This window comes from Sprattus sprattus (genome assembly GCF_963457725.1).
Source record: "Sprattus sprattus genome assembly, chromosome: 4".
In the NCBI taxonomy this organism is placed as follows: domain Eukaryota; kingdom Metazoa; phylum Chordata; class Actinopteri; order Clupeiformes; family Clupeidae; genus Sprattus; species Sprattus sprattus.
The window spans coordinates 5190512-5206022 of NC_137923.1; the positions used below are offsets into that span (position 1 = coordinate 5190512).

The following is a 15511-nucleotide window of genomic DNA, read 5'->3' on the forward strand; positions in this document are numbered from 1 at the left end:
ATATATATATATATATATTTGAGTAGCATAGGTGTGTCACTTGCACCTTATAGTCTCACATACGCAAATCTGAGGTTACATGAATGATTGGCCAAGGGTGTGCCAGGTGATGGTGAAAGCCAATGCACGAATGGTACGTTGGTTGCTTAACAACGTTTTCTCCAATAGCTGAGTAGTTTCTTCTTACGTGAGAGAGAGGTCTACTTCAAACCTCCAACTCATTTGTACACAACAAGTGCTTTTGAACATGCCACGACACTTGTTACGGTTAAGGTCAAATTGGTGTTAATGATTGCGTGGACGAAGCTAATTATTATACAAATGATCCCGGAAAAGTGTGCACTTGAAGAAGGTAGACCAACAACAACTGCTGAATCACGTAGTCATTTGAAGCATCCTGACTGTGAGTCTATCTTGCATTTTTGCTAGCGTTGTAACGTTATCATGTATTGACGTTAGCTTGGTAGCAAACATTAAGTTATTTCAAGCAACCCATCGCCTCCCATAATGTTGTTGGGTTGACGTTAGTTAAAACTTGTGTTCAGCTGACTGTCTGCATAGCTGAAGTTTGTAGCAAAAAAAAATAGCCCACCGTTTGGTGTCGCAATAATTATCAGTAACGCTAGCCTATTTGATGTGAAGATGAGTGAAAGCTAGCCTGTAGGATGCTAATGTAGTGGATTCCTCCTTGCTATTAATCAGCTTTCAAGCTAGCCAGCTACAACCGTCCTTAAACAGCTTAGGATAGGTTTGGTATGCTGGCGAGATGGGTTAGATAAGCGAGTTGATAATTGCAGAGTAAAACAGTAATGCCTTTTGGCAGAGTGAAACAGAGGTTTGGCATGGTAGCACTAGACTAGTTTGATCAGTTTCAGAGAAATTGCGAATTTGTCATTAGGTTCGGATCACATATACAGTAGATAGTTATGCTAGCATATTTTGCTAACGATTCTAAGGAGTTGCATTGGCGTGGATTGCATCTGAAGGGTTCGGGCAGTAAAATGTTAAAACAGAAACGGTTGGAAGCAGTTACCCTTCATGTTTAATTGGTCGCTATTAAACGAATATTCAGTATTCTGAACCGATATAATGCAAGATGCTATTTTCTTGCCATTGAGTTAACAATCGTGTCAAGTAGTGCTCACGTTTATTTATACAAGATGTATTTTATTATTTTGCAAAGAACTCCGGCACAGTTGACTGACACCCAGGAGAGATAAGTATGTCTGGGCGTGTAGATAGGGCCATATGCACCACGGATTATAGGATAAAGACGCAAGAAAGCCAAGTTATATTCTACTTGACACATTCATCTTTAGCCCCTTTGGCTCAACAGTGCGCATAGTGAATTCCACAGGCTTGCATTTTTCCACAGTCCGAGCTGGTAACTAGGAGAAACTACTGCTATTGTTGAATGCAGACTGACCTGTTCTGTTGTCACTTTAAGAGATCGAATAGCATGAGGTCTTTGTTTAGAGAATAGTTACTCGGTTATTCAGGGGCCTATAACCCACAGCTGTATTTTCGTTTTTGCCTGACTCTCTAACACATGGAGAACATTGGAGAAAAAAAACTGAATGTCTGTTTCATGTTTCTCACGCACTAATTTGAACACTAGGCTGAGTGATTTAGTTATGTGTAATCATTTAGCCCTGACCACAGTCAACCCCACCTCAGCATCCATCAATGTGGCATGTAATCCCATACTGGTGCTGAATTGGCTGCTAATCCAGTGTCGTGGGCGCCGGTGGTAATCCATTGTGCCCTTCTGTTCTATTTCAGGCACCAGTGCCTGCGGGAGCCTCCTGTCCTCTTGACGTGTGTGTCTGCTGGCGCGACGGATGACCAGGGAGCCTGCACGTCCCGGCGTTGGACTGATATGGGAGATTGGTGGACGATGACAATGCCAGAGCCATCATACGGTAAGTTTACGTCTCTCAGTGACATTTTGTACAAAGCAATTGTAAGTGTTTAACCTGTTTTTTTTTTTTTAAACCTGATTTTAAAGTATTTTTTTTTTGTACCACATTTTAACCAAAGCTTTGGAATGTGTAACTGTAAGAGACATTATATTTTTGAATAAACATGATATTTTAATAAGGGTATTTACTGGATTGTAATGCTATCTTTTCCTTCCTATTGTATAGAAACCAAAGAGATCTGCACTGTGTCCCGGCTCCTAATGTCTCCCTCGAGGCAGAACTCAGTCCCCACCCTGCCCTCTTCCTTGCTGCTGCCTAAAAACTACACTGTGTTAAGTGCCTTCTGCACGGAGCAGAATGTCAGTCAGTGCACCTCCTACATCAATCAGGTATGCCACTCCCCAACTGGGAATATAAAGGGAAACAAAATCTTTTAGAGGGCATATGGCACTGTTGCAGGCTAATAGTTCTGTGACAGTGCTCCAATGGTTTCATGTCGGTGAATGTACAGTTGACTCGTTCTATGAAAAGCTGTAAATGATTACATTTAAAGACCCGACCTCCTCATGACTGCATTTCAAATCAAATTTAATGTTGTCTTTATCTTTGATCAATTCATTTTAACAAGAAATCTACCTGTCTGTGAAATAAAACATCCCTGGCCGTTAAAGTTTGTGGTTTGTGAGTAGTTTCCAGTCCCATGCTGATTTCGTGTGTGTGTGTGTGTGTGTGTGTGTGTGTGTGTGTGTGTGTGTGTGTGTGTGTGTGTGTGTGTGTGTGTGTGTGTGTGTGTGTGTGTGTGTGTGTGTGTGTGTGTGTGTGTGTGTGTGTGTGTGTGTGTGTGTGTGTGTGTGTGTGTGTGTGTGTGTGTGTGTGTGTGTGTGTGTGTGTGTGTCTGTCTGTGTCTGTGTCTGTGTCTGTGTCTGTGTCTGTGTCTGTGTCTGTGTAGGACGTGGGCTCCCTGGGCTTGTGTGGCCTGAGTGTGGAGCTGTGTGCGGGGGGCGAGGGCATGAAGGCAGTGCCGGCCCTCAACCTCATGTACGAGCTGCTGCAGGTGAACCGGCGCAGCCAGAGGGCCCTGGAGGAGTTGGAGACCCAGCAGCTGAAGAACACCAGCGACCTGGAGCACCTGCAGCACAGCCACACCAGACTCAAGGTACTGCAGAACACGCATTCACTCACACACACAAATTCACAAAATCATTGCAGAGGTGAAAGTATAGATGTTATGATGCGTAAAGATGATGTAACTTAGTCGAGTTGTAAAAGCTGAGTCATAGAAGTGCTATATATGTAGTCTATCTAGTGTTTGTTTACTGGCAGCATCCAGGCCCATGGTCCGTGACTGCATGTCCTAACAGTAAAACGCTCTGAGCTTTGCACCCTTTGACCTTTGGGTTGTATTGTGTTGCAGGATCAGTTAGAGCACATTAGGAGAGAGAACTCGGGATTGCATGAAGGCGAGAGACAGCTGCAGCTCAAAATCAAGACGTTGCAGAGTTGTCTCAAGTCCGAAAAAGAGGAAGTAAGGCCATATTAAGATGCTATTATGCTGTGTCTTGTGAATTTTTTTTTTAAAACATCTTTAATTTGTGTACAATCAAATTTGAGCAAACTCGTTATAGTCCTTTGAATGAGCTACTCCGTCTAACGGTGTTTAACCATCTTAAACGGTTGTAATAATCTTTTTTAGGTGCAGAAATTACAGAGCATCATCTCAAGCCGTGCCACTCAATACAACCACGATGCCAAGAGGAAGGAGAGAGAATGCACCAAACTAAAGGAAAGACTCAACCAGTTACTGGTGGACAAGAGAGACAAGAAACTAGGTAGGTTGATTGGATACATACAATGCAGACAACCAAAATAAAGTTCTCAGTTCTGTTTTGCCTTTGAGACTAGCATTATTTGATCATATGACGGGACCCTGCTGGTTCATTTGCCATATTTGCTATGTTGTGTCTTCAGCCATCGAGGTGTCAAATACCATTGGAAGGTCAGATGGGAAGAGAGGCCTTTGGAAGACTGGCAAGGCAGAAGCTAGGTAACAGGCCTTTCTTGTGTTCTCTCCTTTCAATTGACAATCAGGAGGCAGAACAGATGGTTGCCTAGCCTCAAGTACCACTGCTTAGGTCTCAAGTGTCATTTCAGATGGTTCTCACAGTAATGCGATTGCAGTGGGGGGTCATGCAGAGTGACTGTCGTGTGTGTGTGTGTGTGTGTGTGTGTGTGTGTGTGTGTGTGTGTGTGCGCTTCTCCTGATCCAGACATGAAGGGGAAATGTACACGGCTCTGCTGAATGATTATGAGGCTCGGCAGAGGTCTCTGATGGTGGAGAATGCTGAGCTGAAGAAGGTGCTTCAGCAGATGAAGAAGGACATGGTGTCCATTTTGAGTCCAAAGAAGTCTGTGGCCAAAGGAGAGGTCCCAGATGACAGCTTAGAGCCAGTAAGTGTCCATGCAACTCAATAAACCCTCTTTACATAGCCTTTTTAATCACAGAATTAAACTTGTAATGGAAAATATTAAATAATAGGAAGTAATGATTAATATGACATGCCATCAGTACTCGAATCTAACGAACTACTGGTAGATTTGAGAAGATGTGGCGGATTATATTTAAACGGATGTAGCACACCCATGACACTGATTTGCAGTAAACAAAAAGTGGAGGCACAGGAAAACCAAAAATGCTATGTGTAGGATTCTAATGTTAAAGATAAATACACTCTATGTATTAAGTTAAGTTGCTTTATCTGTTAGAATTATCCAATAGCTGTAGAAGAACAAAAAGCTTATCAACATCATTTGTAAAGATTAGCCTTGGAAGCATGGCCAAGTTACTGTTAGCATTGTTGTGACATTAGCTTTGCAAGTTTAGTGCTTGAGAGATGGATTTTTTTTTTTTTGGTTTGGTTAAGGCTCAGTAGTCTGGTAGTAGCTGTCTACATGGCTGGAGGTTGGAGAATGGGAGGCCAATTTCAACACAATTCAATTGGCAAATATATGACAAGACAAAACTGGCAGATTAATCTCTATCTGCCAACCAGTTTTGTATTGCCCTTTGTCAATTTCAATGTGAAAGATATGTATGCTCTCAACCTGAAACAGACGAAAGCTGTTCCTAGTCTGCCAGTATGTGTTCATAAATTTGAGATTTTGTATACATTTGGTATAGATAGAAGGGAGGAGAGAGGGTGAGAGTGAAATCAACCTGAACAAGCACTCTGTGTGCCTTGGCTTGGTTTGGTTTGGTTTGGGCCACACTCTGAATATTACATAAGCTTTCGATGTCTGGTCTGCCTCAAGGCAGAAAGTGCCACTAAATGCCAGGCCTGTGTAAAGAGTGAAAAGGAAGTTAGGCAAGTTGTATTGAGTTCCAATCAAATTACTTGCAAGAGCATCATCACAGGTTAACTGTTTACTGCCTGCACATTAATCCGCCCTTAATGGGATTACGCAGTTTAGGAAATGGCCATCACAGGGGGATTAACTTCATCCAACGAGCACGGTCACCCCTTTGGGAATTGGTATTGTGTTCTGCGCCTCAAATGACTGCTTAAATATTTCAAGTCCTGAGCAGAAGTTTCAGATTCAGCTGCTTTCAACCTTACCCAGTTTAGGTCCAATCTGGACCTAACATAATGTCATTGGACAGAAAGCCATCTGAAAATGAAAATGTTACTGTAGTGTAGTTTTGGAGGAAACTGTGCACCCTTGTTTGCAATTGATTATGAGCCAAGCTTATGAGAGACTGATTGGCTCCGTTTTTGGCCTCAGCTGTGCTCGGACGCGGAGGAGGACGCGTGTGAGTCGAGCAGGGAGAGCCTGGAGCAGTCGTGCGAACAGGCCCGGGAGCAGCTCACCAACAGCATCCGCCAGCAGTGGAGGAGACTGAAGAACCACATGGAGCGCCTGGACTGCCAAGGTAGCCCACATGCCCACATGCCCACTCTCAACGAAAAATCATTTGCTCTGTACATCTGTAAAATCTTCCCTTTCCTTTCTTTTCTGTTCTTTTTTACTTCTGCAAATATTTCTACATTGTAAGAACTGACATCATGTGTCTTCTATATCACACTGTGATACTGGGGGGTCGGGCAGGGGCATTCCAGTTCCTGATGCTAGTTTTAGTTTTTCCTGTAGGCTTGAACTTGCATGAATCAATTTAACAAGTATGTAGTTGCAGTCCTAAATATAGGTATCCTAATTTCCATGGTTGAGGAAAGTTGGGACAGACAAAAACAATGTGGTGTGTGTGTGTGTGTGTGTGTGTGTGTGTGTTCCTCTCTCCTCCTCTTTGACCTCCTCCATGTGGTGCGTCTCCAGCGTCCCTGGCGGCGTGTCAGGAGCGGGAGGGCGAGGAGCTCATCTCCAGGCGGGTCCACGAGGAGGAGCTGCAGCGCATGAGGCTGGAGCTGCAGCAGTCCCGAGACTTCATCCAGGCCCAGCAGCAGCTCTGGCAGGTCAGATACCTAGACACCAACAATCCACTCCGCACACACCGCACGTGTATCACTCAAGTCAGACCAGTGCCATTTGAGGGAGACCATGGGAGATCTTTCCAAAAGAGTCGTTTAGATTAGTTGTTAATAGTTTTTCAGCTGCATTTGACTGGATTTGGATTAAAACTGTAATTGCACCCAGATAAACCATAAAGTTCAACAAGGTAAATTATGAAGACAATTTTTATAAGGATGTTTTTTCCCTAAAATGGTTTTATATTAATACATGTTACGGTCATGGAAAATCCATGTGTCGGGTCATATACAGCCGCGGAAAAAATTAAGAGACCACTTCAAAATTATCAGTTTCTCTGGTTTTACTATTTATTGGTATGTGTTAAAGTAAAATGTACATTTTAGTTTTATTCTATAACCTACTGGCAACATTCCTACCAAATTTCAAATAAAAATATTGTCATTTAGATCATTTATTTGCAGAAAAATGACAATTGGTCAAAATAGCAAAAATGATGCAGTGTCTTCAGATCTCGAATAATGCAAAGAAAACAAGCTCATATTCATTTTTAAACTACACAATACTAATGCTTACACTTAGGAAGAGTTCAGAAATCAATATTTGGTGGAATAACCTTGATTTAAAATCACAACTTTCATGTGTCTTGGCATGCTCTCCACCAGTCTTTCACATTGCCGTTGGGTGACTTTATGCTACTCCTGGCGCAAGAATTCAAGCAGCTCGGCTTCTTTTCATGGCTTTTGACCATCCATCTTCCTCTTGATCACATTTCAGAGGTTTTTTTATGGGATTCAGGTCTCGAAATTGGGCTGGCCATGACAGGGTCCTGATCTGGTGGTACTCCATCCACACCTTTACTGGCCTGGCTGTGTGGCATGGAGCATTGCCCTGCTGGAAAAAACACTTCTCAGAGTTGGGGAACATTGTCAGAGCAAAAAGAAGCAAGTTTTTCTTCCGGGACAACGTTGTACTTTGCCTGGCTGAGGTTTGTAAAAGACCATAAGGGTTGAAAAAGCGGACTGGAGGTTCTTCTAAGTTCGTCTTCTCTGATGAGTCCGATTTCACAGTAGGTGCAAGACTCTCTGGCTTGTAGGCCTCTCCAGGTCTCAGTCTAACCATCAGACGACCATGTGTTGGGCAAAGCTGAAAATTGGACTCATCAGAGAAGACGAACTAGAAGACCCTCCAGTCCGCTTTTTTCAATCCTTATGGTCTTTTACAAACCTCTGCCAGGCAAAGTACAACGTTGTCCCGGAAGAAAAACTTGCTTCCTTTAGCTCTGACAATGTTCCCCAACTCTGAGAAATGTTTTTTCCAGCAGGGCAATGCTCCATGCCACACAGCCAGGCCAGTAAAGGTGTGGATGGAGTACCACCAGATCAGGACCCTGTCATGGCCAGCCCAATTTCGAGACCTGAATCCCATAAAAAAACCTCTGAAATGTGATCAAGAGGAAGATGGATGGTCACAAGCCATGAAAAGAAGCCGAGCTGCTTGAATTCTTGCGCCAGGAGTAGCATAAAGTCACCCAACGGCAATGTGAAAGACTGGTGGAGAGCATGCCAAGACACATGAACGTTGTGATTTTAAATCAAGGTTATTCCACCAAATATTGATTTCTGAACTCTTGCTAAGTGTAAGCATTAGTATTGTGTAGTTTAAAAATGAATATGAGCATGTTTTCTTTGCATTATTCGAGATCTGAAGACACTGCATCTTTTTTGCTATTTTGACCAATTGTCATTTTCCTGCAAATAAATGATCTAAATGACAATATTTTTATTTGAAATTTGGTAGGAATGTTGCCAGTAGGTTATAGAATAAAACAAAAATGTACATTTTACTTTAACACATACCAATAAATAGTAAAACCAGAGAAACTGATAATTTTGAAGTGGTCTCTTAATTTTTTCCGCGGCTGTATATATATATATATATATATATATATATACAGTGGTTTATTTGTTTGTTGTTTTCTCTATATTTGAAAGTGTGACTTTACTCGTGTAACAGACACTACCTTTGGACATGGCTCATGAAAAGTATGTTTTTGTTTGGCTTTTGTATGTTTATGGGACGTGTGTGTGTGTGTGTGTGTGTGTGTGTGTTTGTGTAGCAGCAGCTGAGCTCCCCCTGCGATGAGGAGACGGCAGCCCTGCTGAACGACTGCTACACGCTGGAGGAGAAGGAGAGGCTCAAGGAGGAATGGAGGCTGTTTGAGGACCAGAAGAAGAACTTTGAGAAGGAGAGGAAGAGCTTCACCGAAGCAGCCATTCGCCTGGGTCATGAGGTACAGACGAGGAGCATTCACCGGCCCTAGAAGGAATGGTTTGGTTTTGGGTTGATGGACCTGATCTTCACTCCTGATTGTGTTTTTATGGCATCCTTTCACAGAGGAAAGCATTTGAGGATGATCGAGCAACTTGGTTGAAGAATCAGTTTCTGAACATGACTCCCTTTGTAGAGCGAAAGAGGCCTGCCAAGTCAGAATCAATCAGGGCCTCATCACTTGGTAAGGACCCGTTCCTAACATTTATTTTTCATGTCCTTGGTTGTAATATTATGATGTGTTTTATGTGTATTATGATTTCTTTTTTTGTGAAGGTTATAGTCTAACCTTGTTTTGCATTTTGTGTGTGTGTGTGTGTGTGTGTGCGTGCGTGCGTGTATCTGTGTTTGTATGTGTGTGTATCTGTGTGTGTGTGTGTGTGTGTGTGTGTGTGCGCGCACGGGCGCATATGGATGTACTGTAGGTGACGAACCTGAGGCGAAGTTCATCTCAATCCCAGTGCCCATCACCAAATCGCATTCATCCTCTGTCTTCAACACTCCCAAAGCTTCCATTGCCAGCCGAACGCCCACTACTGCCGACCTGTACCGCACACTGCGCCTCCTCCCAGACAGCAGGTACTGAACACCCCACCAACCATGGAGCAGCAGGGTACTGATTCAGTTTGAGCTGTGGGGAGTTTTTGGTGATGCAAATAGGTATAGGTAGAGGGCACAGGTAGAGGTCAACTGGGTAAAATGAGTGAGTGCACACTTACTTTAAGTCCCTCAGGTTAAAGAGCATAACATTTAAGTGTTTAGACATTTATTATCTTGACGGCATGGGCATTGTGTTTATGTGTTTGTGTTTGTTTTAGTGTAACTCTGCATTTGAAGACTGGCCATATGTTAAATGTCAGGTCCCCCCCTGTTTTGGCAGCCCCTACGGAGCAGGGAAGCGAGGCAGCAGGGTGGACTCCAGCAGCGTGCACAGCAGCGGGGAACTCTCTTCAGCCAAGTCCCGGCACCGCCACGGCCCTCCCGACAGCCTCTACAGCCTCACGAAGGACCTCCACAGCCCCACCTAGAGGCATCCAGCCCTCATTACACAAACACACCAGGCACACCACACAGCGCCATTGAGGTGTCTCCATGATGAGGCTGACTGGATCATCTCTAAAGGTGAAGTCTGGTGTAGGTCAGTCCTTGAGGATGTATGATTGGGAGCATACGGTCAGGGATATTTGTGATCAAGTGATATTTGTTGTAGAGGAAAGGAGCAAATTGACAATCCATATTTCAGAGGCCTCACTGTACCTGTAGTTATACTGTTGCTTCAGCCAATGATGGACAATGTAGACGAGACATTTTATAAATCCACGTTTCGCTTGCTGAGTCACGACCACTTATTATTGCACCACAATTGTAGACCAACCTATTTTATCATTACACAATCCTGAAAGCACTTTAAAGATGATGCCAATGTTTTCAGAACATCTCATTTTATATATATATATTATTTTTTTTGTCAGAAAATGGTAACTTCACAGCTACATTCAAGTTTTTCATAGCCTTACTGATGTTCAACAGATATTTTGTTAACTAGTAGAGAGATTTGGGATTTATTGTAGCTATGATTGCCATTGACATGTTATATTTACAAGCAGAGTGTCTGAACAGAGTTTTACAATGTGCTAAGTGTGGAATGTAGACCTTGAAAGTCACTTTTTTTGTGATGTGCTGGTTTTTATCATCAGAGTTTATGCTGTCTTTTTAATGTTTAAAATATTGTAAATTCTACTGCACTTGATATGTACGAACAGATTATGAATGTTTTTTTTTTGGTAGATCCACTCCATGGGTTTGTAGGGGCCACGTTTATGAATAGGCTGCTGAGATAAAGCAATAAAGTTTGGATACTGAAAAGTAAGGACGATGATTGTGGTTGTGATGATCTGTGTGTGTGTGTGTGTGTTACACGTTTGTAGACCTATGTATGCATGCACATCAGGTTGTTAAAATGGCATCATTTCACAAGGACGCCTACACTTACATCATCTCTCTTGATTGAAGTTTAGGAATTGTTTTTAGATTTAAGCTTTGAGGCGGTATCTGTTAAACATGAAGCATCCAAATTCCAAGCTGCTATTGCTGAGCTGGCCTGTGCCAGGGTTAGTCATTGGTGTTTGTAAAGGCACATTTATGCTTTTAACACAGACCGAGAGACTAGACAAATAAGGGTGTACAATCATCAGAGAGACAGATTCGTTTTATTAGGACGTGATCTTGGAATTGCTGTTTGAGGTAAACGTAGAACTCATTTTGTTTTATCGACATGGCAACTAAGTAGATACAGTACCAATTTACACCTTCCTTAACCACAAGAATACACTGTAGCACTCTGATTCAAGGCTTTACGCTGTTGCAGAGACGAGCACTGTAAGTACTGCCGACCCTATGTGGCTGTTTGAAGCATTATAAAGCTGTGATCGGAAAACAGACTTTTCTAAAATGAAATAAAAGAAGCAATGGCCATGTGCGCGTGCACCTCAGTGGTGGACCTCTTGGCGGCTTTCTTCCTCATCCTCCAGCTCATCCTCCTCATATTCGCCCATTTCGTCTGCAGTGGCGTCTTGATACTGTTGGTACTCGGACACCAGGTCGTTCATGTTGCTCTCCGCCTCGGTGAACTCCATCTCGTCCATGCCCTCGCCGGTGTACCAGTGGAGGAAGGCCTTGCGGCGGAACATGGCGGTGAACTGCTCGGAGATTCGGCGGAACAGCTCCTGGATGGCCGTGCTGTTGCCGATGAAGGTGGCAGACATCTTGAGGCCTCGGGGCGGGATGTCGCAGACGGCCGTCTTGACATTGTTGGGAATCCACTCCACGAAGTAGCTGCTGTTCTTGTTCTGCACACTGAGCATCTGCTCGTCCACCTCCTTCATGGACATGCGGCCGCGGAAGATGGCAGCCACCGTCAGGTAGCGACCGTGGCGTGGGTCGCATGCAGCCATCATGTTCTTGGCATCGAACATCTGCTGAGTGAGCTCGGGCACAGACAGGGCACGGTACTGCTGGCTTCCTCTGCTGGTCAGTGGTGCGAACCCTGGCATGAAGAAGTGCAGGCGGGGGAAGGGCACCATGTTGACGGCAAGTTTGCGGAGGTCGGCATTGAGCTGACCGGGGAAGCGCAGGCAGGTGGTGACTCCACTCATGGTGGCCGACACCAGGTGGTTGAGGTCGCCGTACGTGGGGGTGGTGAGTTTGAGCGTGCGGAAGCAGATGTCGTAGAGTGCCTCATTGTCAATGCTGAAGGTCTCATCAGTGTTTTCCACCAGTTGATGCACGGAGAGGGTGGCGTTGTAGGGTTCCACCACGGTGTCAGACACTTTGGGTGAGGGCATGACACTGAAGGTGTTCATGATGCGGTCAGGGTACTCCTCGCGGATCTTGCTGATGAGCAGGGTGCCCATGCCTGATCCAGTGCCACCACCCAGTGAGTGGGTGAGCTGGAAACCCTGCAGGCAGTCACAATTCTCAGCCTCTTTCCTCACTACGTCCAGGACTGAGTCAACCAGCTCAGCTCCTTCAGTGTAATGTCCCTTGGCCCAGTTATTTCCGGCACCACTCTGACCTAAAAAAAGAAAGAAGCTAATTTCACTTCAGTCAAAGATTTCCTTAGACAACATACTTTCTAGTGTGTCTCATGGTTTGGGCTGCAGCTGAGGTAGGCTGCATTTCACAGCCATTTTGTCACTGAAAAATGTCCCCTGTCAGAAGAACCTACAACAACAGCTATGAGATGGAGGGCAGTACCCGCTCTGTGCATATTTAATGAAGCAACTAGTGTATTGGACTGTAGTTGTAATGAATTTAAAATGAGCTGAGTAATTAAACACTTTCTCCAACATAACACAGTTATACATGTTGTTATAAAAAGATCTAGCTTTAATTCAAATTCATTTTATATAAAATGTGCTAAGAAGGGTTTATTTAAGAAATCCAGCCATACATTTTTTTTTACCAGATTAGACTGCATTGTACCCCAATTATATATACTGTATGTAAAGGCAACTTTCATACAGCATGAAAGTCTAATTTTGTAAGGCATGGTAAACATAAAATGTACTAATTTGAAATGAATTGGAAGATACTAATCTCCAATATTAATCAGGATTTTAAATATCGCAATTAAAATAATACAATCACATTGGAATGTTTTCTTAATTCAGAATGGACAAAATGCACAATGAATTGTGCTTCATTGGTGTCTGCGTGAAAAGGTATAGGCTTTATATAGTAAAAACAGCCATTCCGATTTTCTGACAGTTTTGCTGAGTCACTGTCAGTGACCCCTTCAAACACAACCAGTAACATTTTGAATCCCTACTCACAATTTATATTCTAAACAACACCAGAAACTGGGTCTCGACATGTTCCTGGGTGTTAAAGGAACGATCTTACGATCTCTTACCAAAAACAAAGTTATCTGGCCTGAAGATTTGTCCAAAGGGGCCAGAGCGGACGGAGTCCATGGTGCCAGGCTCAAGGTCCACCAGGATGGCACGGGGGACATACTTATTGCCTGTTAAAGAGAGGGTGTGATGCAAGTGAGTGACGGTACAATATTGGGCAGGGGGTGTCCATGATAAAAGAAGCAAGCATGTTTGTTATTGTCCCTGCCATACTTTATATACAAAATGAACTTGCATAGCATGGTGTGTTCCCTGTGTGAGCCAGATAGATTTCTAGAATGTTCACTTGGTGCATGCACAAAACCTTATCTGAGTATCAATCCCTTAACGGGCAAAAGGGTGGGGCAGAATGGGGTTCTCTCATATAGACACAGATACAAAAATGTTAACCATAAACGGTTAATGTGCACTGTGTCCTCTCAGTGCCATTCCCCTGGGTAGCGGTTTAATCAGGGCATCAACCATTTATTTTTCAGCGCTTCCCCTTCCGCACACTGCAGTAACAGATCTGAAAAACTGCTTGCTCAATGCTCCAGACACAGAAAAACAGCTGAGCTTGCCTTATTCCATTCAACTCAAGATATGCTTGGGTTACACTTGTGCTGGGTGTTCAATGTCTTATTAACATTAAAAGGTGTCACTGTGAAACTACCCCAGATTAATATTATTACTCACACACACAGACAGATCTACCTGGCATGACCTTATTTGACATCCTATTCTATTCATTATCAGGAGGAGAAATCACATTCACTTAATGGAGGACGACAAATCACAAATCTAGTATAGATATTGCTTGAATACGCAATCTTTGCTGCACATGTTGTTGTCAAACAGTCCACCATGTCAAGTTTAGTTTGTATGGACATGCACTGCAGCAAACCTCTGTATTTCCCTCCGCATTACTTAATAGAAATTCAACATTAAGCACATATTGAGCTAGACTTTGAATTAAAACATTTACCAGAGGCTTCATTGTAGTACACGTTTATCCTTTCCAGCTGCAGGTCACTGTCACCTTGATAACTGCCAGTCGGGTCGATGCCATGCTCATCACTAATTACTTCCCAGAACTGGAACAAACAGGCATTGAGGTCATTTTACTTATGCCAATGCAATATTAAACGTGAATCACTTGGACGATTAATACAAATTAGTGAGACCGGTGACATGTATTCCCGGCCTAAAATCGGTGTCGCATTTGCGCATGCACTGGTCTGCGGGCTGTAACACCGCAGACCCTCATAACCACGGCAGACCCTTGTCCCACATACCGTGTCCTCACCTCGACCGCACCCATATGGCACAACAAAAATCTATACTTAATCTATGCAAATATCGATGGCTGTGATTTCAGCCTGTTTGAGGCGTCTGTCAGTACAAGTAAATTGTAGTATTTAGACTATCACTAGTTTCAGAGGTCTCTATACTCTATACCGACTATTTAGACTATCACTAGTTTCAGAGGTCTTATACTTAACATAGAGGTTATCCTGTGGAAAGACAAGACCATCCGGTTGTTAATTATAATACAACAGTTATCCCATGCTTAAATTAAACAAAGTTCTTCTACAAAGTACAGATGAGTTAAAACAATCGAAATACAGTAACCCTCACCTTTGCACCAATCTGATTTCCACACTGGCCAGCCTGAATGTGCACGATCTCCCTCATGGTGAAAATGGTACCAGCAGAAAGCCAATTGTTTCACTCACAACTGCGATGTACTCAACAGCTTTCAGTCAGTCCACCAGCCGTCTTTACATTCCTCGCGAGCGGTGCGTCTGAGAGAGTCATCATTTAGACCGGCGATAGGATTACGTCACGCCAGCGCTGTGAGCCAGCATCACCGGTAACCTATCAGCGAGCACAGCTTTGATGCAGTGGGGACGTGGGAGAGGATGCGGCATGGCCCGTCCTGACGGTGCAGCTGTGGTACAAGTGTCTAAACGCTGATTCGCCAGGAATGAAATCATGTCTGGGTTCAGAGGCAGCCATGCAATTTCAGAGACATCGTCTGGAAGTATCTCTGTTTAATCGGTCGTGAATATGTCAGGTCTTGTCACTTTTATGGATTTCTTGGATCTGCGTCATTTTTATGGGCTCTCCTACAGAGGTCGCCCTAGCACATGTCATTTAATACGCCCTAACACATGCATTCTAAAATGGGACTATACTTCAGTCCTTGAGTAAAGAAATGCATTGTTCATCACGCCACAGACCCCCGGTGTTGTTGTAGCATTTAGCCAGTTTATAAATGAATCAATGTTCTGTAAATTCAGCAATTCTAGTAAGTTATTTAGGTTGGTTCATCTGACTTGATGACAAACATTCATTGGTGAAGGCCCATAGCTCACCCCTTGA

At 43.5% G+C, this 15511-nt stretch overlaps 2 protein-coding genes across 4 annotated transcripts; one reads left to right on the plus strand and one right to left on the minus strand.

Annotated features, from left to right (window-relative positions):
* Window positions 1-109: 109 nt before the first annotated feature.
* ssx2ipa (synovial sarcoma, X breakpoint 2 interacting protein a) lies at window positions 110-9760 on the plus strand (the record flags this gene model as incomplete). Its single annotated transcript, XM_080837639.1, has 14 exons — window positions 110-168; window positions 1783-1922; window positions 2148-2311; window positions 2872-3078; window positions 3337-3447; window positions 3616-3751; window positions 3891-3966; window positions 4190-4370; window positions 5703-5850; window positions 6252-6388; window positions 8521-8694; window positions 8799-8916; window positions 9158-9311; window positions 9613-9760. The coding sequence occupies 14 exons, from the start codon at window positions 110-112 to the stop codon at window positions 9758-9760; spliced, it is 1953 nt and encodes a 650-aa protein (XP_080693765.1).
* A 1461-nt stretch (window positions 9761-11221) lies between these two features.
* On the minus strand, window positions 11222-14821 carry tubb2 (tubulin, beta 2A class IIa; the record flags this gene model as incomplete). 3 transcript variants are annotated; one of them, XM_080837432.1, is made up of 4 exons in its annotated part: window positions 11222-12306; window positions 13147-13257; window positions 14112-14220; window positions 14765-14821. In XM_080837432.1, the coding sequence occupies 4 exons, from the start codon at window positions 14819-14821 to the stop codon at window positions 11222-11224; spliced, it is 1362 nt and encodes a 453-aa protein (XP_080693558.1). The 3 variants fall into 3 exon arrangements, with proteins under 3 accessions (XP_080693558.1, XP_080693557.1, XP_080693556.1); XM_080837431.1 differs by having other exon boundaries at window positions 14106-14220; XM_080837430.1 differs by having other exon boundaries at window positions 14079-14220.
* Window positions 14822-15511: the final 690 nt, after the last annotated feature.